Source organism: Gekko japonicus, unplaced genomic scaffold (assembly GCF_001447785.1).
Source record: "Gekko japonicus isolate JY-2015 unplaced genomic scaffold, Gekko_japonicus_V1.1 scaffold2189, whole genome shotgun sequence".
Lineage (NCBI taxonomy): Eukaryota > Metazoa > Chordata > Lepidosauria > Squamata > Gekkonidae > Gekko > Gekko japonicus.
Genome location: NW_015161468.1, coordinates 11056 through 34783, shown reverse-complemented (window position 1 = coordinate 34783; position 23728 = coordinate 11056). Strand labels below are relative to the sequence as shown.

Genomic DNA, 23728 nt, shown 5'->3' with positions numbered 1-23728 from the left:
GGGTCGGAGAGCGGGCCTCCAGTCAGACGGGGGGGGGGGGACCTGCCTGATGGGTTTCCGCGCGTCCCCTTCCCAAGTCTGCCCGTGTGCGGCCTGCAGCCCTCGTGCTGCTGTGCCTGGACTGTGGTCTCCAGTTCATCCGAGGGGGACTTGCCCACCACAGTCGGCAGCCAAAGGCCCTGACCCCCGTGGCGGGAGGGAGGCCCGAGGGCAAGAAGCCCTGCCAGGTGGTGCTCCTCCTGAGGGCCCCCTCCGACAGAGGCGCTTGGCAGGCCTCCTGCTGGGGGATGCCCTGAGGCTTTGGGGGCCACCAGGGGCCTGGCTCTCCGCCTGCTCCCCTCCCCTCTTCCACGCGGGGGGGGGGGGGGGTTGTTGTGGGGGGGGGGGGGGGGGCAGGGGCCTTGTCTGCAGCAGCCTCTTGGAAGCCAACAGATTTGCTGGGGCACGAAGGTTTGTGATCTCTCGCCCAGGCCTAAGCCAAAGGTCCAGCGCCAAGGGACGCGGGCGTGTCTGATAGGGACACTCCCTGGACCCGCATTCCTCCCACCCCACTTTGACAAGTGTGTCTTCACAGCATTGCTAAATGGCTGTCAAGTTACCCCGTCAGTCACCTTTTGCCTACTGCTGCGGCGTTTTTTCTCAAGGAAATCCAGCCGCTCGATTGCACATCTTAATTGCAGGGCAGGTGCTCTGCCAAGCCCATTTCCACAGGAGCTGCTCAGTTTCTGTTGTTTTACGTCAGGCGGGGTCCTTCCCGGCATTCCAGCCATTATGCCACGGTCTTCCTCGCAGGCCATATAACATGCGGGCAATGGATAAAGGGCTCTTGATGTAACTGGATGTGTGGTCTCTGTACAAAGTAGAGGGATCTAGGCTGCCCTTGGCCCGACTTGGGAGGGTCTTCATTTCAGTACCTGCTTGTGGAGGAAGGCACCCTTGGTCTGTGGAATCCTCCTTAGGGCTGCAGTTTGTCAGGCGGCTTTGGTTGCCATCCTTTTTCTGAAGCAAGCTGAGATCCGTAAAATCCACGAATGCATTTCTTGTGATCGGGCTCTGCGTGGAGCACGGCATTTCTCACATTGTTCCTGTGATCTTTTGCAAGTCACTGCAAAGTGGAGTCGGAAGAGATGACTTTCCCAAAAAAGAATTCTGTGAAACTGGTTTGGGGCTCCACTCCCCCCCCCCACCGTATCAGTTTTCTCAGAACAGCAGGTCTCCCCTCCCCCACACGACTGTTTGAAGCCAAAGGGAGTTTCAGAAGAGGCAGAATGAAGCTTGACTGGTGGGAGCCCCTTCTGCAAATGGAGCAGCTCTCTGGACCACAACCCAAATCAAGAGGCAGGGAGTGCCCCTGGCAGGGTGGCCTGCTGGGCCTGTGGACACCACAACCTCTCTCTCGCTTGGCCCAGGGTTTAGTGGCTTTGCAGCCTATCTGAAGAGAAACCAGAGTATATGTTCCCAGGTGGCATCACTTGGTTACCTGATGCAAGTGATCAGGCTGCAATCGTACTATTACACGGATATGCTGCCTTTTCTGCCATCTGTAGTGGTTCAAGATAGCTTACCAAAAAGAAAAAAGAAAACCCCGGGCAACAGAAAACAGCCCAAGCCCAGCCAAGGGGACCACTGATCTGCCAAACATTTCCCAGAGAAGAACAGGCCTGCGGTTCCTGAAGATTGCTTGTAGTGTTGGGGCTGGAGCCACCACTGGCAAACCGGGGGGGGGCGGGGGCAGGGGGGCACGCAGTGGACATGGAGGCAGGCCATTCCGCAGGAGGGCTCAGGTAGGTGGGGGCCATGGGAGAATCTAAACGGGCCAACGGGCAAGGCCCTTCAAGCAGGGGGACCCCAGATTGTGTTGTGCTTCCAAGGTCAAGCTTGGCCTTTTGGGTTGGGTTTAGGAGAATAGGGTGACCAATGTTCCCTCTAAGCTGTGGAGTCTTGTGAGCAAAAATTCTACTCCGTGAGCTACTGACATTAAAGTGGTGAGCGAGCAATTTGGCCGCTGCATCAGTTAGTTTGCTCTGGAGCCATCCTTCCTGAGCTAGGACAAAAGTGTGTGAGCCGAAGGCTGAAAAACTGTGAGCTAGCTCACACTAACTCAGCTTGGAGGGAGCACTGAATTGGTGACCCAAGTTTTAGAGCAAGCAGCTCCAGCCGTTTGTGCACGAAAGGTGACTTTGGAGCAGCCTTCAAGGGAAGCCCCACCAAGTCTTGGAAGTTGCAGAAGCACAGACCGGCCCCTGCACTTGAGCAGAGGAAACCCCTTCTGAGTGGCTGGCTCTCTTTACTGTTTATTTTATTTATTTATTGGATTTATATCCTGCCCTCCCCTTGATGGGCTCAGGGTGGGTTCCAACAGTAGAAAATACAACACAATTAAAACCATTTTAAAAAACACGATATAAAATGACATAATCCATATGTGTCATACAACTCTAGTAAAAGCCAGATACCTCAGTGGTTGATGATGTTAAAACTTTGGGTTTTGTATTAAAGATCTTTAAGATTTGGAATCTCAAGGACCCGGGCTACAGACGGGGGCCAACCCAAGGAGGGGGACGCCGGCTGCCGGAACCAAAAGCCTGCCGCGGAAGAACTCCGTCTTGCAGGCCCGGCAGGATTGTAATAAATCCCATAGGGGCCAGTTTGGTGTAGTGGTTAAGTGCACGGACTCTAATCTGGGAGAACCGGGTTTGATTCCCCACTTCGCCACTTGCTCCTGGCTGGATGACCTTGGGCAAGCCGTAGCTCTGATAATGCGCTGTTCTTGAAAAAGAGCAGTTCCTGTCAAGAGCTCTCTCAGCCCCACCTACCTCACAGGGTGTTTGTTGTGGGGAGTGGAAGGGAAAGGAGTTTGTCAGCCGCTCTGAGACTCCTTTGGGTAGTGAAGGGCCATGGAGTATAAACCCAATCTCCTCCTCTCCTCCTCCATCTTAGTCGGGAGCTCATTCCGCCAGGCAGGGGAAAGCCCTGGCCCTGGTCGAGGCAAGTCGGACGTCTCTGGGGCCAGGGGCCACCAGAAGACAGGGCTCATATAAGAACATAAGAACATAAGAGATGCCAATGTTGGATCAGGCCAAAGGCCCATCCAGTCCAACACTCTGTGTCACACAGTGGCCAGAAATACCAGGGGCCCTCAGGAGGTCCACCAGTGGGGCCAGGACACTAGAAGCCCTCCCACTGTTGACCCCCCCCAAGGACCATATGGAGTAGAGGGGGTCCTCTCTGTGCTATTATCCCTAGGCTTGGTCTTGGATATATTCTATCATGTACCTTGGAAATTATGATCACTAGTTAAAAATTGCAGTGCCGCTTCATCATCGGTGAAAACTCTTGGTGGGGATCGATCACAGTGGTCGTACGACACTAGAGAAAAATTGTGAATATGAGTTGTTAAGCATCTAGGTTGTATTGTGCTTGTGGCATGAAAGCCTCCAAAGGGGTGATGTTATGGAATGTCCATAAAATTTCAACTGCTCAGTCCGGAGTGCATCTCCTTTTGAGGGGAGCTATTAGAAGTTGACAGAGGTCTATAGAGGAAGGAACTCTGACAGACTAAGGACCAGAAAGCAGACTGAGAAGTCTGGAAAGGGAGAGTGTCTGAAAGGCAGTAAAGGAAAAGAGGAGCCAGCGGACTGAATTCCACATACTGATGTGGACTAGGAAGCCAGTCCTTTAGCCACAGGCTTCTAGAATTCCCTAAGTACCATTCTGGCCCAGTGAGTACCCCCTTGAAGCACAGAGTCTGTACTGAGCAGTCGGACAAAATCCCACCGCACTCTCCCTTTTCCGGAGTAGAGATCCGAATAGGCACCTGCACTTGCATTCCACTGTGCCTGCGGAGCAAGGCTAACTTTCCTGTAAAGCAGGAATCTCTGCTGGGCCCACATTCCATGGGTGCAGCAATAACAATAAGCATAACATTCCAGTAAGGCCCGAAGTAACAGCCACCATCTCATTACACTTGTAGTCAGATAACCGTGTTTGTGCAATGATCCAAGGAGCAGTATTAATGCAAACATCGCCACACCTTCCTCAGACTTTGGTTGCCTGTTTGATCTCTTCGGGAGCAAGGAGCAACTCCCAGCCCGCTGATGGTTACAGGGGAACCGTTGTCCCTTCTGCTCTACCATACAGAGTTGACCCAGCCATGGGATCACCCTTCCATTGAGCTCACTGAAACTTAGGTGGGAAGCATGACAATCCCGTGCGGACTGGGGAGGGGGTGTTGTGTTAGAGCCAAGAAACGTACCACCAGGCGTATAAGAGCACTCACGCCGAGCATTCTGGAAGTGGGCAGTGAAGTGAGTTTTGAGTGTTTGCCCCTGCCAGTAATCGGTCTCCACAAAGTCATTCTGGATATTGTGTGGTATTTATTTAATCCACCTACAAGGCAGGGGCTTGTCCCGAGTTAGTCCAAACCGGTCTCTGTGCTGAGTCATTGTTTCCTGCAGTGATTTGGATCCTGCCCGCCTGCCCTCCTCCTGACCACGGGGTCTGTGCTTCCCGCTGTCAACTGTTGTCATGTATTAAATTTATAGACTGCCTTCCCCAAAGGGCTCAGGGTGGTGCACAACAGGTTAAAATACAGATAAGTTAATTCCATTTACAATAAAATTAGCAGCACTAATCGGTGGCATAAAAACCCTCGGGTGGATCAGGGACTGGTCGTGGAGGAGGCCGAGCCACACTGTGAAACTGTTGCTGCCTTTGGCTGAAGGCCCGGTGGAACGTCTCTGTTTTACATGCCCTGCGGAACTGAGCGAGGGCAGGTATGTCATCAGGTAGAGAGTTTCACTGGGCTGGAGCCGGGGTCAAGGACAGCCGGCTGTCTTTTGAGCCAGGGACCACCAATACATGTTGATCTTCCAAGCACAAGGCTCCTTGGGGAACATACTGGGAAAGGGTTGTTGTTGGGGGCACCGGAGGCACACAGAGTAGGTCCAGGGAGAAGCAGCTGTAGCAAACCCAGCGTGGGACCTCCACCTCTCTTCTCTCGCTTACCTGCCTGGAGCACCCTGCCCTGGCGCAGCCGCTGAGGAAGGGAAGCCTCCCCTCCCTCCTCCGCGTTCTGAAACGTGTCTCTGGGCGGATTCTGGACAGAACTGCCTTAGGCCTGTGCAGCCTCGTTTCTTCGCTCCCAGGCTGTTGTGCTGAGCACCCTCCCTGCTGCGTGCCAGAGTGAGGTGGTCCTGTGCCATGTACCCCATGGACAGTGTTCCCTCTAAGCTGAGTCAGTGTGAGCTAGCTCACAGTTTTTTAGCCTCCAGCTCACGGGTTTTTGTCTCCGCTCAGGGAGGAGGACTCCAGAGCAAACTGATTCATGCAGGAGCTGAATTGCTCGCTCACAACTTCAATGCCGGTAGCTCACAAAGTAGAATTTCTGCTCACAAGACTCCATAGCTTAGAGGGAACATAGCCCATGGATGTTCTGGCTGGGGTTGAATGCTCAGGAGGACTGCACTGGTGTGTGTGGGGGGGGGGGGCTGTCACTTGCTTCTTTCTTGCATGGAATCTTTTTTGAGGGATGTCTGGGCTATTAATGGAACAAAGCTCGAGTCCAGTCGGGCACCTTTAAGACCAACAAAGTTTTATTCAAGGTAGGAGCTTTCGTGTGTGTGTGTGTGTGTGTGTGTACTGAAAACTTATACATTGAATAAAACTCTGTTGTTCTTAAAGGTGCCCGACTGGACTCAGACGTTGCTCTGCTCACTACCCCACCTGGGTGACTGAGGGTATAAGATGGCGCCAGCGGCTGGGGCACGCTGAGGCCGGGGAAGCTTCGAATGGCGACTGCCTGTGGCATGCCCCTGGTGCCCCCCCCCCAGTCCTCCCGCTGCATCCGGTGTGTGCCAGCAGGGCTCGCTGCCAGCATGCCCCCAGGCACACGGGCATATCTCTAGACAGGCTGTCATCAGGCTGAGTCATCCTTTTTACAGTGGGGCTTGGGTGGAGCTGGCCCGGTGCCCTCTGGCACCAGCTCTGGTGTCCACAGATTGCAGCCAGGCTAGGCAGCCAACTTTATGGTCCACTAGACAGCTGCAGAGTCAGATGCTACCACAATACTTCCTGTAACTGCAACTCCCAGACTCAGGGTACTGTACATTACCTACTAATAAATGGATTTAAAAAAAACTGAAGAGAATCAAGCTCACCGCATTCAGTGTTTTCCACAACAAGTTTATTTAAATGTATCAGTGGCTTCATGTCTCTCCCGCCTTTCTCCCAAAGTGGCTTACGTCGTTCCTGTGAGGTGGGGGAGGCTGAGAGTGGGGGACTGGCCCCAGGTCACCCAGCGTGGGTCTCCCAGAATCCTAGTCAGTCCCACACACTCTAACCACTACACACCTCACTGGCTCTAGTGAACACAGGAGATTATTTTTATTTCTAACCTGTGATTAAGTTTGTAAAGTTGGCTGTTTCCACCTGAGGGCACATAAAGGGGGGGGCATCAGTAGGCTGCCATTCCTTCCCCCACCAGTGTCACCCCTCCAGTTTGGTGAGCCAGGTTGGTGTCGTGGCTAAGTGCGCGGACTCTAATCTGGGAGAACCGGGTTTGATTCCCCACTCCTCCACTTGCACCTGGCTGGATGACCTTGGGCAAGCCATAGTTCTGACAAGAGCTGTCCTTGAAAAAGAGCAGTTTCTGTCAAGAGCTCTCTCAGCCCCACCTGCCTCCCAGGGTGTCTGTTGTGGGGAGGGGAAGGGAAAGGAGTTTGTCAGCCGCTCTGAGACACCTTCGGGTAGTGAATGGCCATGGGGTATGAATCCAATCTCTTCTTCTTCTTTTTCTTCTCCACTGTACTGGCACTGAAGTGTCAATGCGATGGTGGGTTCCCCAGCTGGCTCAAATAGCATATAGATTCTTTACTAAACTGATATCTTTCTCTTCTCGCCAGTGGGACCCAAAGTAAATCCCGCACCCTTCTCCTCTCCGCCCTCTCATCCTCACAAGAACCCTGAGAGAAACGTTAGGCTGGGACCAATGTTCCCTCTAAGCTGAGTTAGTGTGAGCTAGCTCACAGTTTTTTCGCCTCCGGCTCACACATTTTTGTCTCAGCTCAGGAAGGAGGGCTCCAGAGCAAACTCATTTATGCAGCAGCCAAATGGCTCACTCACAACTTTAATGCCAGGAGCTCACCAAGTAGGATTTTTGCTCACAGGATTCTGCAGCTTAGAGGGAACATTGGCTGAGACTGATTGCCCATCAAACGTCCGTGGCAGAGGGAGGATTGAAACCTGAGTAACCAGGGAAAACCTTCATTCTGTTACGTTTTCAGATTCATACAAAGCATCCATGCGGTATATCATTTGAACTTATTATAAACACTGTGTGTTTTTTTCTAAAGGGGCCAATATCAGCGTTTAGCTTAAATTCTCTCCAAAAGAATTCTTTACAGACGTTAAGATTATTTGATAAGTTTTTGAGGCATTCTGTGGCACCTTAAGGACCAACGCTTCCTTGGGGACAGTTTCTCCAGAGGAGAAGAAGAAGAAGAAGTTATTTCAGTGACTCACGCAAGCTCCTCCCCTGCTACAAATTCTGTTAGTCTTGAAGGTGCTCCTAGACGCCTGCTCTTTTCTGCTGCTCCAGAGGAGAAGGGCCAGAGCTCCGTTTAGAGCAGGTACTTTGCTGCAGAAGGTGACCAGGATCATGCCCTGGTATCTCCAGGCAGGGGGGCCTCAATCTTCATGTCCACTGCTGGTCAGAAGAGATAATGATGACAGACCGTCATACGTTCAAGGCTGTGATCCTGTACACAACTGCTTGGGCATGAGGCCTGTTATAAACCCAGTGGGGCTTATCTCTAAGTAAATATGCACATGGCCGGACTGAGCATCACTGAAATGCCCTGGCCTGTGACTTTGGAAAAGCTTCTTAGTGGAAATCAATAGTAAATCTGGTTCTAGCTCTTACCTGCCCGATGGCACAAGAGCAGACGCACATTGTAATGGCACCGTGCGGCTTCTCTCCCCCCCCCTCTTTCTGGCTGAGAAGATATCAGGGCAGGAAGGGATTCCAAATACACTGCAGGGGTTGCTTTGAGGCATGTGACGAAACAGCCATGGGCCGAAAATAAAAAGGAAAACCAGCTGCAGGCCTAGGGACGATGAGGCTTGTAAAGGCACAGCACAGGGGACGGCCTTTCCTTCTTCAGAGGCCGTTAACAGGAAACCTTCCTTGTCACCGGGCAGGTGCTTTTGTGGAACTCTGCGTCAGTTCCACCCGGCTGCACCATTTTATCTTTGTAAATCTGCTTGTCCTTCTACACAAGGTAGGCACCAAGGCCTTCGGCTCACAGCCTGAAACGCCCACACACATGAATAGCTGGAGAAGTCAAAAAGCTTGAATGCTCTTCTTGTTGTTTGGGTCCCTCAGAAGAGATGATGGCTTTTGCATTGGACCCTCATAGCCACCTGCAGCCTCTTTCCCACGGATATTGCGGTTCATAGGGGCATAAAGGGATGTTACCGATCAGGTGGTGTTCTTTAGTGCTGTGAAGAGCTTCGGCTGCCCGATTCCACACATGAAGACTCTGCTAAAGGGACGGGACACATGGGAAGCAGTAGAAAACACACACACACACACACACAGGCATCACGGTGGATTGGAACGGCAGTTCTGGGCTGGATCCAGGAAGGCTCCACCTCTCCGACTGAAATAATTCGGTCTACGTTCATTCTCAAGATAAGTTCCTTGTCCCAAAGGCTGGACTTTAAAATTCAGGGGAAAGGTGTCTCTGACTCTGGCACTTCCTTTTCCCTTAGGCTTGCAACTGTTCCAGGCTGTTCTGAGTACAACTGTGATCCCCTTGTGCGCCTCAAATGACACGGACACCTGCACGACTGCTCTGGGTGAGTGGCTCTTTCATCCCCCCTGAACCACCTTTTCGGAATGCTGCTGGAATTCTTTCCCTGCTTGCTGGGCTAAAAGTAGGATTAGCCTACATTTCCCTTTTTCCAAAGTTTAGATAAGCTTCTTTTTCATGTGTAACGCCAAGTTCATTGATGGTTCTGTGGTTGGAGATGGTTTTGAAAGATTGTCCTCTAACTGGCCAGGTAGCATCGGAAGGCTGTAACAAAGCTCTGATTGTCTGGAGAGACCCAGCACTTGAAGACAAATCCATTTTCAGCCGTCTGAAATGTTCATAGTAAAGCGTCTCAAAATAATCTTTGTTAGTTAATCCAATGCATTCCCAATCAAAATCAATCACCCAGACAGTCAAGGTCCTATCCTGGAATTTTGGATACATTCCAGTTCAAAGAGGTAATGTATAAATTTATCCAGGCTTTAAAAATAAGTTGAAGCATGAGAAGATATATGTCAGGCTCCCCACAGCATCAAGGCAGTACACTCTTGTAGAGAAGGGGTTACTTTATTTGAAGCTGTAGGTGCATGTACAGAATCACTGTTAGGTATGAGAGACATTCAAAGAGCATGGCATGTTATATGACATTTGAAAAGCTGAGGCCCAATTGCGGGGTTTTCCATGCGCGCCATTGAGCCTGGGAGTGAAACGCTTCTAGCCAACATAACAACTTTCTTCCCACGGCCGAGCCGAGAGATCGCCTAAGCAACTATCAAGCAGCGAACCACCTGTGGCCTTGAGAGATATACATGTTCCTGCAGTCTAGCAATTAAGTGCATCAACACATCTACAAATGGGGAAAAAGCAAGCATGCGCATACCGCGGATGTCAGAAAAGAACTTTTGGCAGCTTGCTGACAATATATTAACAAAACATATTCTGTATTGCAGTCCAAACAGGCACTAGTCAACGTGTAGCTCAAGTTGGGATCACACGATGCAGATCCGAAATGCAAAACTTCTGCTTCAATGGGCGCTGCATGTACCTTGTGGAATTGGATCAGCATTACTGCAGGTAAGAGAAATGCTGTAGAATAAAGAAGAAGAAAAGAGATTGGACTTATACCCCGCCCTTCACTACCCAAAGGTGTCTCAGAGCGGCTTACAAACTCCTTTCCCTCCCCCTCCCCACAACAGACGCCCTGTGAGGTAGGCGGGGCTGAGAGAGCTCTTGACAGAAACTGCTCTTTTTCAAGAACAGCTCTTATCAGAACTATGGCTTGCCCAAGGTCATCCAGCAGGTGCAAGTGGAGGAGTGGGGAACCAAACCCAGTTCTCCCAGATTAGAGTCCGCACACTTAACCACTACACCAAAGAAATAAAAGATCTGGCTCTTTGTTGGATTCAGTCTTTTCAGCTAAGCAGATTCAGAGAGTCATTACTGGAAATCTGAAATCCTGTCTGGGTTTTGTGGTGTGGAATACCACTGGGGTCTCTTTGGTCCATGGCTCAGTGGAGGAGTGGGGAACCAAACCCAGTTCTCCCAGATTAGAGTCCGCACACTTAAACCACTACACCAAACACTGTTGCTAGCAGTTAGCATCATCTGCAACTTAGCATGGCCCTCCAGCTAATGTGGATGTGTGCGGTTCCTTGACCTTGAACAGGTGAATGCTCAGAGAAGGGAAGTCCAGCCTGTTTCTCCCCTGTGACCCCTTAAAGACAAGCATCAGCCACCCTTCTGCTGTTAAAGGCTAGGACTTAACACATGGGATTCACTGCCACAGGAAGTGGTGGCGGCTACAAGCATGGACGGCTTCAAAAGGGAATTAGATAAGCATATGGATCAGAGGTCCATCAGTGGCTATTAGCCCCAAGGTATAGATAGGGGCTCTGGGGCAAGTGATGCTCTGTCTTCTTGGTGCTTGGGGGGGGGGTCAACAGTGGGAGGGCTTCTAATGTCCTGGCCCCACTGGTGGACCTCCTGATGGCCCCTGGTATTTCTGGCTACTGTGTGATACAGAGTGTTGGACTGGATGGGCCTTTGGCCTGATCCAACACTGGCGTCTCTTATGTTCTTATGACTTCGGGTGGGCCCTTCTCTCTCACCTGTTTCTGAAACTCTTTGCATTTTAAATGTCCCTCTGAGTTCCTGTCAAGGTTACTTGCATGTGTAATTTGTAAGAAATAGCGGGCACAGACTTGGGGCACAATCTAGCCACAGCTAAACACTTTAAAGTCTTATTAATTTCAATGCAACAGAGTAAGGCTGCAGTCCTGAGAACACTTTGCCGTGAGGAAGCCCTGATGGATAAAAGGGGACAGTTCTGAGCAGACGAGCTTCAAAGAACTACACGTTCAACTCTCTGCTGAAATCAGTGAGACTCCATGTAGGACGGAGAAGGTCATCAAGCTGAGAACCCGAGTGGTGTCGTGGTTTGCGGCAGACTAGGATCAAAACTAGACTGAGTTCAAATTCACGTTATGCCATAAAGCTTGCTGGGTGGGTGACCTTGGATCAATTGCTCCCTCTCAGCCCGACCTATTTCACAAGGTTGTTGTGAAAACTAAATGGGGGGGGGGCTGTGTGTGCCAGTCTGAGCTCCTTAAAGGAGGGGTGGAGTGAAAATGCACTAGAGAGATCATCACATCTGGTTCTCCATCTGAAGGGGGCAGACCTGCATGCCAGCTGGGGGGATGCCGGGGGGGACGGGGACACGGCTGCTTCTACTTGATTTATTTGCTTTATCAAAGTGTTTATACCCTCCCCCACTTTCCTTCTAGCTTATTTGAGTAATTATAAACCACCACCCCCACTTTCCTTTTAGCTCAAGGTGGCCTACAGGTTAATTGGGGCATTGATCTTTTGACACCGTTCTGTCGTGTGCTTTTAGTCTGAAAACTCTCACTGTAAGCGGCTCAGTTATCTCTGCTTTTGTGCGTTTGCTGGACTTTTTACATTTTGTCTTTTTAATACTAGATTTTTAATTAATAATGTTTAATGTTTTATATTCTGTTTCTTTGATAAGCTGTCTTGGGGAAGCTCCCTTGAGGGATGGCACACAATTTTCTGAATAAATACAGATCACAATTTAACACATACAGAATAACATAAAACCCAAATAACTCCCTCCCCCCTTCAAAGATGCATGCTTAAGACCCCTGGCAAACAGGATGGGCTTGTGGGGCCTCTCCTTCCTCAGGGGATCTACCTGATTAACACAGAAATGGCAGGTGGGGGGGGGGGGCTCGCGGATGGTCCAACGAACAGGTGGCAGCCTCAGGCCTGTGGTCAGTGCGCAGGGACAGGTGCTTCCACCCTCTCCACCTGGAGGGGAAAAAAATGGGAAACTAGAGAAAGAGTCCTCTTGTAGAGAGGACTCTGTTCAGGGAAAGGGCCTCCAGGCCCAGCGGCTTCACCTTGCAACCATTCATGTGACGGTCACCTCAAGATCAGACTACTGCAACGCTCTCTATATGGACGCTGCAGCTAGTGCAAAATGCTGCGGCCAGGCTGTTGGTGGGTCTTCCTACACGGGAGCATGTCCAGCCTGTGCTAAAAGCACTGCACTGACTGCCAGTAACATACTGGATTCGTTTCAAGATGCTGGTTCTTACCTTTAAAGCCCTTTATGGTCAGGGGCATACCTTATGCATACCTGAGGGACCGCCTTTCCCCACACGTTCCCCAGAGAGCACTGTGATCAGGATCCCAGAACCGACTGGGCCTTCCTCCTAAGGAAGCCGGGATGGCTGTAACCAAGGCTAGGGCTTTCTTGGTGGTGGCTCCATTTTGGTGGAATGAGCTCCCGGAGGAGATCAGGGCCCTGCGGGACCTTCTACAGTTCCACAGGGCCTGTAAAGCGGAGCTCTTCCACCAAGCCTTCAATCATGGATCCGCCACCAACAGCTGAAGGATAGAGAGCCCATTCCCCTGGTGTCACTAACAACAGCGGCCTGTGCCACAACCGCCTGAAGGAAAGACCATGAGCCGACTGTGAGAAGGGACCGTGGAGCAGCAGCCCTCGCCAAACAACATAAGGATTAAGGATCACTAGCACTTTATTATATTAGATGGCTTTAGTAAGTTTTTAACCGTAAATTTTTGTAAATTATATATTCTATTTTTGTAAGCCGCCCTGAGCCGGCCCTGGCTGGCAAGGCGGGGTATAAGTCCAATAAATAAATAAATACCCCCTCCTTCTCTTTGATCCATAGGTGTACTGTTGGTGGGAGGAGGGGGCTCAGGAGCACCTCGTTGTTTTGCCTCCGGCCGCGGAGAGGAGGGGAGATGAGACCAGGAGGTGGAAGCCCTGCTCTCTCGTGGCCATCACTTGACTTCCCAAAGTGGTGTGTCTCCAATGGAGACTCTTCCTCATAAACAACATCTGCCTTTGACAGGACTTACTTTTGGCTGAATCACACATATGAGGAATTTAATATTCTGTGAGACTATAGTTGGCCTTTAGACATTCATATGTATGTTTAAAGTATCAAGGTTCAATGAAGTCAGGGAAGGCGATTGTCAGCCGCTCTGAGACTCCGAGTGAAAGGTAGGGTGTAAATCCAATCTCCTCATCATCCCCTCCCCCCCCGGAATGGTAGCCGTGTGATGTCTCTGTGTCTTCCCAACTATAGTTACACAAGTGACAGGAGACCTCTGGTGTACTGTCTGTATGGAATACCAAAGCTCTGGCTTTTTCTTCAAGCAAAAAGGAGCTACCTATATTATATGCTTACAGTATAATAGCTACATTTTTAATATAATGCTAACATAATTCTAGGGAGCTGCGGTGGCTCAAATGGTTAAGACGCTGAACTGCAGGCTGTGGAAGGTTGATAGTTCAGCAGTTCGAGACCCCAATTGCCACATGACGGAGTGAGCTCCCGTCTCTAGTTCCAGCTCCTGACCACCTAGCAGTTCAAAAGCAAGACATTGCAAGTAGATCAATAGGGACCACTTCGGTGGGAAGGTAACGTGCGCCTTGGTGTTTAGTCATGCCGGCCACATGACCACGGAAACGTCTTCGGACAGCGCTGGCTCTTCGGCTTTGAAACGGAGATGAGCACCGCAACCCTAGAGTCGGATTCGACTGGCTTTCAAGCAAGGGAACCTTTACTTTTACCTTAACATAATTCTGGAAGGGAAACTTGTATCTGTCACAGTGCAATCTTTTGCAGACTTACTCCACTCTGAGCCCATGGGTTTCAACTCTGCATTGTGAAACCCACATGCCTATGCCTATTTAAGTGTCATGGCTTTCCTAAAAGATTCTGGGATTCTTGGTTCGGGGTTGGTGATGATTCAGTATTGGGACCCCAGCCTTTCACTGAACGGCCATTTCCCAGGGCCCCCTGGGGAGAAGGAATGCTCCCGTTAGGTCCTTAGGGGAGCTCCTGCACACGTCTGTCTTCCAGTGGTTTCTCAGACTGCTGTCTCTGGATGCCAGGAGGCAATCAGTAGAGCCAGTAGGATCGATCCAGGCGGGCGGCCATGTTGGTCTGAAGCGGTAGCACAAAGTCGGAGTCCAGAGTGGCACCTTGAAGACCAACCAAGTTGTATTCTGGGTATGCGCTTCCATGCGCAAGGCACACTTCTTCAGAATCCATATTTCTTCTCCCCCTAGGTGTGACATGGGCTACTCCGGTGTCCGGTGTGGTGTTTCAAACTTAGACCTTGTCAAACGGCCCTTGAGCAAGGAGTACATAGTACTTGCAGTCCTGCTGAGTCTGTTTTTTTCCACTGCAGCTTCAGTTGCAATCTACTACTTCTACAGATGGTAAGCCACCCTCTCCCTTTATATTGTATTATATTATATTATTTATTTTCTTGACTTACAGCCCACCGTTCTCACTGAGACGCAGGACAGGTTACGCAATACAAAACAGTGCAATCCAATAGCAGGAGGTATCTGAAACGGTGCAGCAGGACTGGGATTAGAAAACTTGAAACAATGCAAAGAAGTACCAGGTGTGATATGCCAAACCATACAGAGAATGAAATGACCGAATGGGAACACAATGCAGTAGGAGTGGCATAAACACATAGATGGCAGTCCTGTTCCCTTTATAGAAGCACCTCCCTGGGGCCTTGCCATTCTACCAAAGCCCTGCTCCCGTTATTAGGAACGCCTGAACTAGGCTGCTTTGCACAGTTGTGGAATGACAGAAGTGAGGGAGCCTTCCTGTGGGGGAGGGAGTCACCCACAGTTGACAATGGGCAGCTACAGAATTTGCCCAGTTTACAGGCGTGCACCAATGTTCCCTCTAAGCTGTGGAGTCTTGTGAGCAAAAATTCTACTTTGTGAGCTACTGGCATTAAATTTGTGAGCGAGCGATTGGGCTGCTGCATAAATGAGTTTGCTCTGGAGCCATCCTTCCTGAGCTAAGACAGAAATGTGTGAGCCGGAGGCTAAAAAACTGTGAGCTGGCTCGCACTAACTCAGCTTAGAGGGAACACTGGTGTGCACCTTGAGAAAGCTTTGCTCAGATGGGTGAAGCTGTTGCGGTGGAACATAGCAGGAGAGGCGATCCAGCAGATTGGTTGGCATGAGGCCATAGGGCTAAAACACAGTCGTAATCCAAGCTGCCTCACCCTCATCATGAAGACCTCATCATCTTCCATCATGAAGATCTCCATTACACTCTTTTTAAAAAGAAACGAAGTCTCTGTCTCCTTCTCTTGTGAAGATACAGCTTTTGCCTCAAATCTCCATGAGGAAAGGGGTTAGAGACTTTTTAAAAATGAAAGCTGGGAATTCAGAAAACCCGCTTTAACGATCACTGCAACGCTATGGCAATAGATCAGTATTTTAGGGCCATTTTTAAAGGGGGGGCTGTTGTCAGGTTCCCAGTCAAATCACTCTCCACACACACTTTCTTTCGTGAAAGGTTTATTTAGAGATATGAGATGCTGGTGGGTTCAGAGTCTTTGTCGGGACTGAGGTGCCAAGGCGGGAAAGCAGCGTATAATCACAACCCCAAAATTCCATTCATACATGCCAGCAACACTACAAAGACCGTGAAAGCTGTACGGTCAATCACTAGCCAAACACAGACTCTACTTCAAGGACACTTCCCATGTGAAAGATGTCTTTGAGGCGCCATGGAAGAGTGACCGAAGCCGGCCTCCCTAAACTCTACCGGCACTCACCACCCCCCCCCAGGAACGCAGTGGCAGGCGAGGGCAAGCGATAAGGGTGCAGGGATAACAAAGGGTTGGGTGCGGGATACAGAGAGCATGAATGCACTGGGCAGAAACACAACAGGTGCAGTCGGTCAAGTGCCCGAGCCTGACACCTGTGACAGCACCCTCCCTTGAGAATACTCATTGTTTAAGCCACGTGCGAGAGAAAATAAACTGACTCCACATGGACGTGCAGCAGAACCCTGCCCAAACTGATTCTAGTGCTTGGGGATCCACTCCCAAGAAAGTCAGAAGGAACCTGGATGTGCAGAAAAGGTCTGTGTTAGAGAGTTGGTCCTGATTGGGCAGAGCTGCAGTTTCTGGGGAGTGTGGACCCTTCGTGGCACAACCCGTGAAACGATCCCTAGTGGGACCTACAACACAGGAGCCTCTGACAATCTGTACGCTTTTGGAAGGTGGCCAGCTCTGCCATTGAGCCTACCTTGCTCATGCGAATGTGGCCCCTCCGGACATCGGAACTTTGTTTTGCCAACTCTGACAGCTTTCGTAGCACGACGTTAGAGTCGTGTGCTCAACTTCTGCGTGTCAGCTAAGACGCAGGAAGCAAATGCATTGAGAAAGATGGCAACCCTGCCTGAAGTTGGTGCGGAGTGCTGCTGTGCACACTCCCAGCCAGAGAGGGCTCTCCCCTCACATGTGGCCCATCCGTTTTGCTTGTCTGAAGCCTGGCACTGGTGGGTTAGCACTTTGCCATCCTTTTGTGGTTGGGCTTCGTGTAGACCGTGGCCCATACAGATTGCTGTTATCTTCAGTCGCTGTCTTTCTGGTTTCTTACAGGTTACTGTTGTGAAAGGCCCCGTATGCATAGTGTCACCACACACGAGGAAGGGAATCTGGATTAAAACAATCCAATCAAAATTAGTTTGGGGGCTGTGGGGGTCAGTGTTCCCTCTGAGTTAGTGTGAGCTGGCTCACGGTTTTTTAGCCTCCGGCTCACAGATTTTTGTCTTAGCTGAGGAAGGACGGTTCCAGAGCAGACTAATTGATGCAGCAGCCAAATCGCTTGCTCACAACTTTAATAATGCCGGTAGCTCACAAAGTGGAATTTTTGCTCACAAGACTCAACAGCTTAGAGGGAGCATTGGTGGGGGTACTACTATACAAAGTAGTAACCAGCTTTTAAACAGTGAAAAATGCACCACTTCCAATTTCAGAAGTTGTCAAAGGAAACGGGGGGAGTGGAACATGAGCCAGAACAGCCAACAGAACAGGGGACTCTCCATCTCCTCTCCCTCCCCTTCAAACATCAGAGAAGAAGCTAGAGAAGCCCGCCTGGTGCTCTCTGCAAGATGGAGCCCATTGGTATACATAAATAGCCCCTCTACTATTCCAGTGTGTGTTTAGAAGTGCAACTGGGGAACTCTCAAGGATTTGTGGGGGATCATCTCCTTTTCCCCTCCCCTACTATTGCTTTCCGTTCACTGAAAGCTCCTATAGCTTTTCCCTCTTTCCTGTTTCTTTCTCTGCTTTCCACCCGCCCACCAGGTGGCCCCGTCTTCAGCCAATGGATCAGGTCAGGCTGGGCCCGGTTGCATCATGGTGCCGGCCAGGCTTACCCCCCTTGTGTGGTGTAGAACCTACAAAGTGGGGAACTCTCAAGGATTTGTGGGGGATCGTCTCATTTTCCCCTCCCCTACTATTGCTTTCCCTTCACTGAAAGCTCCCTTCACTGAAAGCTTCACTGAAAGCTTTCCACCCGCCCACCAGGTGGCCCCGTCTTCAGCCGATGGATCAGGTCAGGCCCTGGCCGGGTTGCATCATGGTGCCGGCCAGGCTTAGCCCCCTTGTGTGGTGTAGAACCTACAAAGACTGGCAGGGGGATACTTTGCTTCCCTTTCCCTTTATTCCCCTTTCCTTTCCCTCCTTCTGGCGCCCCCCTATCCTCAGCTATTCCTGCTTCCTTCTCTCCTTCCCATCCAGCAACTAACCAAACCGCAATCTGTTCTCTGTCTTCGGCTATATTTATTACTTATACCCTGCCTTTCTCCCCCAAAGGGGATCCAAAGAGGCTTACATCATTTCCCCCTCCTTCATTTTATCCTCACAAGAACCCTGTGAAGATCTTTCAGCTGAAAGTGTGTGACCGGCCTAAAGTCACCCAGTGAGCCTCCGTGGCAGAGTGAGGGATCTGAACCTGGGGCTCCCAGACCCTAGTCTGAAACTCTGGCCACTATGCCACACTTATCTTTCATGAAGTGGCTTATGGGCCTCGGTGAATCATGCAAGCCTCATAGTATCAAGTTGCCTGGCCTCAGTGAGTCCTCCTTCAAAGGCCACAACAGCCCTGGAAAGTACCTGCTCTTCCCCACTGCCTTTTACAAACAGAAACCATGGCTTGAAGGCTGGCAATACTGTTGTGCATGCCTGGCAATGACCAGTGAGGGCATTCTTAAAGCTACAGGGGCTGCTTCTATTATTTTCGGGGGTTTAACCTCCCCCCAATTTTATTTTATTTTTAAGATTTCAGATTTTTCTGCAACCTGGGATATCCACAAATGTGGCCATGTTGAGAATTATATATATTGATAAAGATGCTTTTTGTTCCTTTTTTAATCTTCACAGGTACCAGGAAAAAAATGGAAGATTTCCCGCAAACAGAAACTACGAAGAAGTTGCAAGAGAGACTGAAAAAGACGGAAAGCTGCTTCACGTGTGAACGGAAGGATTCCTGAAAGCCACTTATTTAATATTAAATACTTATTTTATTAATACTATTTATATTCTAAACAAAGCAATTTCAACGTGATACTGATCAGAATATACATACAGGTCAAAAGGCTTATTTTTATAAAGTGCAGGCCTAGCAATGTCCAGTGAGGGCATTCTTAAAGCTACGGGTGCTGCTTCTATTTGTTTCGGGGGTTTAACCTCCCCCCAATTTTATTTTATTTTTAAGATTTCAGATTTTTCTGCAACCTGGGATATCCACAAATGTGGCCATGTTGAGAATTATATATATTGATAAAGATGCTTTTTGTTCCTTTTTTAATCTTCACAGGTACCAGGAAAAAAATGGAAGATTTCCCGCAAACAGAAACTACGAAGAAGTTGCAAGAGAGACTGAAAAAGACGGAAAGCTGCTTCACGTGTGAACGGAAGGATTCCTGAAAGCCACTTATTTAATATTAAATACTTATTTTATTAATACTATTTATATTCTAAACAAAGCAATTTCAACGTGATACTGATCAGAATATACATACAGGTCAAAAGGCTTATTTTTATAAACAATTTTAATATTTTTATTTGTGTTTTTAGCTTTTTTTTTTGCAGCCTTGGGCAACACAGTCTTGCATTGTGAGACATATTATATATGATTTAGGTGGGTAGCCGTGTTGGCGTGAAGCAGCAGAATAAAATTTTGAGTCCAGTAGCAACTTTAAGACCACCAAAGTTTAAGTCTGGATAGAAGCACTTTGTGGGCAGGGACACGAAAGCTCTGTTCCCAGAATGAAACTTTGTTGGTCTTAAAGGTGCCACTGGACTCAAAGATTATATACGAAGATACAAAGAATGGCCCTTGTATTTGATGCACTGTGAAACTTTGTATTGTTTGTGTGAATAACTTGAACATTTGTATTAAACATCCTAGGAAGATTGATAGTGAAACGATGTGAGGGCCCCCCCCCCAACTCACTGTAGTCCGTGGCACGTGGCTCGAAGGAGAGAGCCCCTCTCTTCTTGAGACTGCAAGCGCCTTGGGCCTCCTGACGCGGGTCGGTGGGTGGTGCAGTCACTAAATGGCTGCCACAAGAGGTGGAGCCAGCCACCTCCTGTGGCAGCCATTTAGTGACTCGGGCAGGAACTCTGCAGAATTTCAGGTAGAGGCTCTGCTTAGCGGGATGTCTTTCAGAATGAAGACAGTGTTTTAAAAATATTTTTTTCACGTGCACGCAGCTTCTCTCCAGGCCTACAGTGAATCAGGCCCACGCGCTGAGGTGGCATCTGCGGCTGAAGCAACATTTTAAGAATCTGCACAGCCAATCAGGAGCTGGACAAAAGCCCCCCCCCCCCGGGCCTTGCCCACTTTCTAAACATGCTTGGAGAGTGCTGTCAGAACCCACAGCTAACAACGAAGTACACGCATTCAGGAGCGGTTCTACTTTTATTGCAAAGCTATAGATGCAGTAACACAGGCCTTGTTGGTAAGAAAGGGGGCAATCAATAGAACCAAATAGGGTATAGGGTATTCGTATGCCCCCCCCCCCCCATGGCATGGGCCAATAAGGTACCCCCCGCGCGCCCGCACGGGCTGAGTTAGGAAACGGTTAGGTGGCGAAAGGTGGGAACCAGGAATCTCTCACGGTGGATACCTCTAGCCAATACAACGTCCTCCTGCACATCTGTAGAGCTAAGCGTTACAGCCAAGGGAGAACAGCAGGGAAAGGAAGGCAATAGCAATTAACAAGACACAGAATGACCTCCCCAACCCCCTATGGCAGCATAGCTGACAAGTGCCCGGAAAGATTCCCCCTGGCAGCATTGCCCCCCCCCCCCGAGGCACCACGTTGGGGGGCCCTGGCATACAGGCACACGATGCGGAAGTGCTTTTCCCACTCTGCTTAGGGGAGCCTGGGGTTAGTGGGGAGTTAAGCTGGTGTTTCTCGACAAGAAGGCTATGAAGAGTGGGTAGAGAAAGTTCCACCGGGAAATGTCTGGTTTTTGGGAGGAAGCAACTTACCCTCCCTCTTCTCCTGCCTCCTCCTGGCTGAATGAGGGCTGGAAGCGGGGCGGCCGGAAGCAGGGGGCGGGGCTTCGTCATGTGCCCCGCCCCTGTACCCTCACCCGGAGGAACTGCGATCCCCCACGATCCCCCCCGAAATGACCTCTGGTCTTTTCCCAATTTCCATTCACAGGAGGTCCAAAGTGCCCTAGCCAGGTAGGATATGTGCCCAAGTCCTCTGTCAGCCAGAGAATTTCCACAGTGAGTTTGTTAATGGGGAAAAGTGTATCTTAGAGGTAGGAAGTGTGGAAACTATTTGTCTGATGGCTCAAATATGATATTGTTATTCCTGGGGGTGATCTGGTGTTGAGGAACGGCACAGGACCGTTTGAACCGACACCAACAGAAGCTGGACCAACAGGCCCCCTTATTGAAACCTTTGATTCTTGAGGACTAAACACGATAATTCACATCTGTGGGCAGGGTGTGTTAACCCCACAAGTGTTGCCATTTCTCTGCCACCTTGGTCAGTTTCTGGGGCACAGTTTTGTGCATTTTATGTATTAACCTTCTTGCTTTGAGGCCTAATGGAGCTGCGGTGGCTCAAGTAGTTAAGACGCTGAACTGCAGGCTGTGGAAGGTCAGTAGTTCAGCGGTTCAAGACCCGGGTGCCGCAAGACAGGGTGAGCTCCTGTCTCTAGTTCCAGCTCCTGCCAACCTAGCAGTTCGAAAGCAAGAAATTGCAAGTAGATCAATAGGTGCCACTTTGGTGGGAGGGTAACAGCGTTCCGTGCGCCTTGGTGTTTAGTCATGCCGGCCACATGACCACGGAAACGTCTTCGGACAGCGCTGGCTCTTCGGCTTTGAAACGGAGATGAGCACCACAACCCTAGAGTCGGATTCGACTGGCTTTTGAGCAAGGGAACCTTTACCTTTACCTTTGAGGCCTAACAGTTTCAGTTCCATCACAACTGTTTAAGTAGTTCAAGACCCAGGTGCCGCATGACGGAGTGAGCTCCCGTCTCTAGTTCCAGCTCCCGCCAACCTAGCAGTTCGAAAGCAAGAAATTGCAAGTAGATAAATAGGTGCCACTTTGGTGGGAAGGTAACAGCGTTCCGTGCGCCTTGGTGTTTAGTCACGCCGGCCACATGACCATGGAAATGTCTTTGGACAGTGCTGGCTCTTCGGCTTTGAAACTGAGATGAGCACCGCAACCCTAGAGTCAGATTCGACTGGCTTTCGAGCAAGGGAACCTTTACCTTTACCTTTGAGGCCTAACAGCTTCAGTCCCATCACAGCTATTTAATACTTCCTTAAAGCATCTTTGCCATCCTTGGTTCAGAAGCAGGCTCAAGGCAGCTTACAATGAAGAGATACAATCAAAATCTGCAAGGCCCAGGCTGTCGTCGGAAACAAATAATCGGCTCTGTATCAAGCTCACTGAACGTGGGAGGGGGCGTTTCTAAAAAGACTCTCCTCCTCCTGTGACCGCCGGCATACCTGTGTGTGTGGAGTGGCTGGGCACTGGCCTGCAGGTCCTTCGGTGTGGCCACGTGCTATGAGGACACTGGCATGGGGAGCAGAAGGGCAGGGCCTCTTGAAGCCACCCACAAAGAAAACTGCACGAAGCACTGCCCCCTTCTGCCTCCCTTGCCCCCTAGGGGATGCTTCAGAGAGACACTAGGGCTTTGGGTGGGGTACTGATGCAATGGATCCGTGCGGTGGCTCAAGTGGTTAAGACGCTGAACTGCAGGCCGTGGAAGGTCGGTAGTTCAGCAGTTCAAGACCTGGGTCTGCCGCATGACGGAGTGAGCTCCCGTCTCTAGTTCCAGCTCCTGCCAACCTAGCAGTTCGAAAGCAAGAAATTGCAAGTAGATAAATAGGTACCACTTCCGTGGGAAGGTAACAGCGTTCTGTGCGCCTCGGTGTTTAGTCACGCCAGCCACATGACTGTGGAAACGTCTTCGGACAGCGCTGGCTCTTCGGCTTGGAAACGGAGATGAGCACCGCAACCCTAGAGTCGGACTCGACTGGCTTTTGAGCAAGGGAGACCTTTACTTACTGATGCAATGGTATGGGGGGGGGGTTTCTGCAGGGCTGGGGAGGTTTAGGAAATTAAATCTGACCGGTGACCAGAAGAGAGCAGAGGAGGCGCCGGGTGAGCCTCAAGGGGGAGGGCATTCCACGAACAAAGTGATACCAGAGAGAGAATGCCCACCTCCGGACAGGAGAGCTCAGCGGGCAGGGCTTGGGAGGCCAGTCTTAACCGGCAGGCTGGAAAGGGCAGGAGGAGGCAGTCCTTTAAGTACCCCCCCCCCCCCCCGGGCCAGCCACGAAGGGCCTTCGAGGTAAGAACTGGGACTTTGAACTGTGCCCAGAACTAGGCAGGTGGCCGTCGCAGTTCTTCCAGCACGGGGGTGGGAGGATCTCTGCATCTTGACAGCAACCTGGCTGCCGCACTTTGGACCACCTGACATTTCTAGACAGTTTTCAGAAGGCGGCCCTGCACAGAGTGCACGATAGTAATCTATGTTGGCTGTGAACAGAGCATGGGTCGACGTAGCCAGATCCCACTGTCTGAGGTAGGGCTACCAGAGCGCAGGAAACCCAACGCGCGTGCCACAGAGGAAACCAGAGATTCCAGTCAGGATCAGGTCAGGATCCAGCAGCAACCCCAAGCTACAAACTTGCTCCTTCAGGGACCCGGGAGACATATATGGACTATTCAGTCCTTAAGCTGCTTTGCGATTGACTAGCAGCACCTCGGCCTTGTCCAGACAGCACTTCCGTTTACTGGCCCTCGACCCCGTCATCCCCTCCTCCAGGCATCTGGGCTGTCACAGCCCCCCCCCTGTCAGGGAGAAAAAGAGCCGGGTGACCTCTGTGTATGGCTGGCTCCTCTTTCCAGAGCCCCAGACCATTTCTCCAGTGATTTCATGTGGGTGCTGAAGTACGCGGGACAAGGGGGAGCCCTGCAAGACCCAGCGGCAGTGTTCCCTCTCAGCTGAGTGAGTGCGAGCCAGCTCAGCTTTTTATAGCCTCCGGC

General features: G+C 50.5%; 1 protein-coding gene across 1 annotated transcript in view; it reads left to right on the top strand.

Moving 5' to 3' along the window:
- The window catches only part of LOC107125678 (proepiregulin-like), a 19068-nt gene extending 285 nt beyond the window's left edge, over positions 1 to 18783 (top strand). The window contains exons 2-5 of the mRNA XM_015429129.1: positions 8773 to 8859; positions 9764 to 9887; positions 14440 to 14592; positions 18582 to 18783. Of these exons, the coding sequence (XP_015284615.1) occupies positions 8773 to 8859; positions 9764 to 9887; positions 14440 to 14592; positions 18582 to 18675 (458 nt within the window). The 3' untranslated portion in view covers positions 18676 to 18783. The remainder of the gene's footprint in view (positions 1 to 8772; positions 8860 to 9763; positions 9888 to 14439; positions 14593 to 18581) is intronic.
- Positions 18784 to 23728: the final 4945 nt, after the last annotated feature.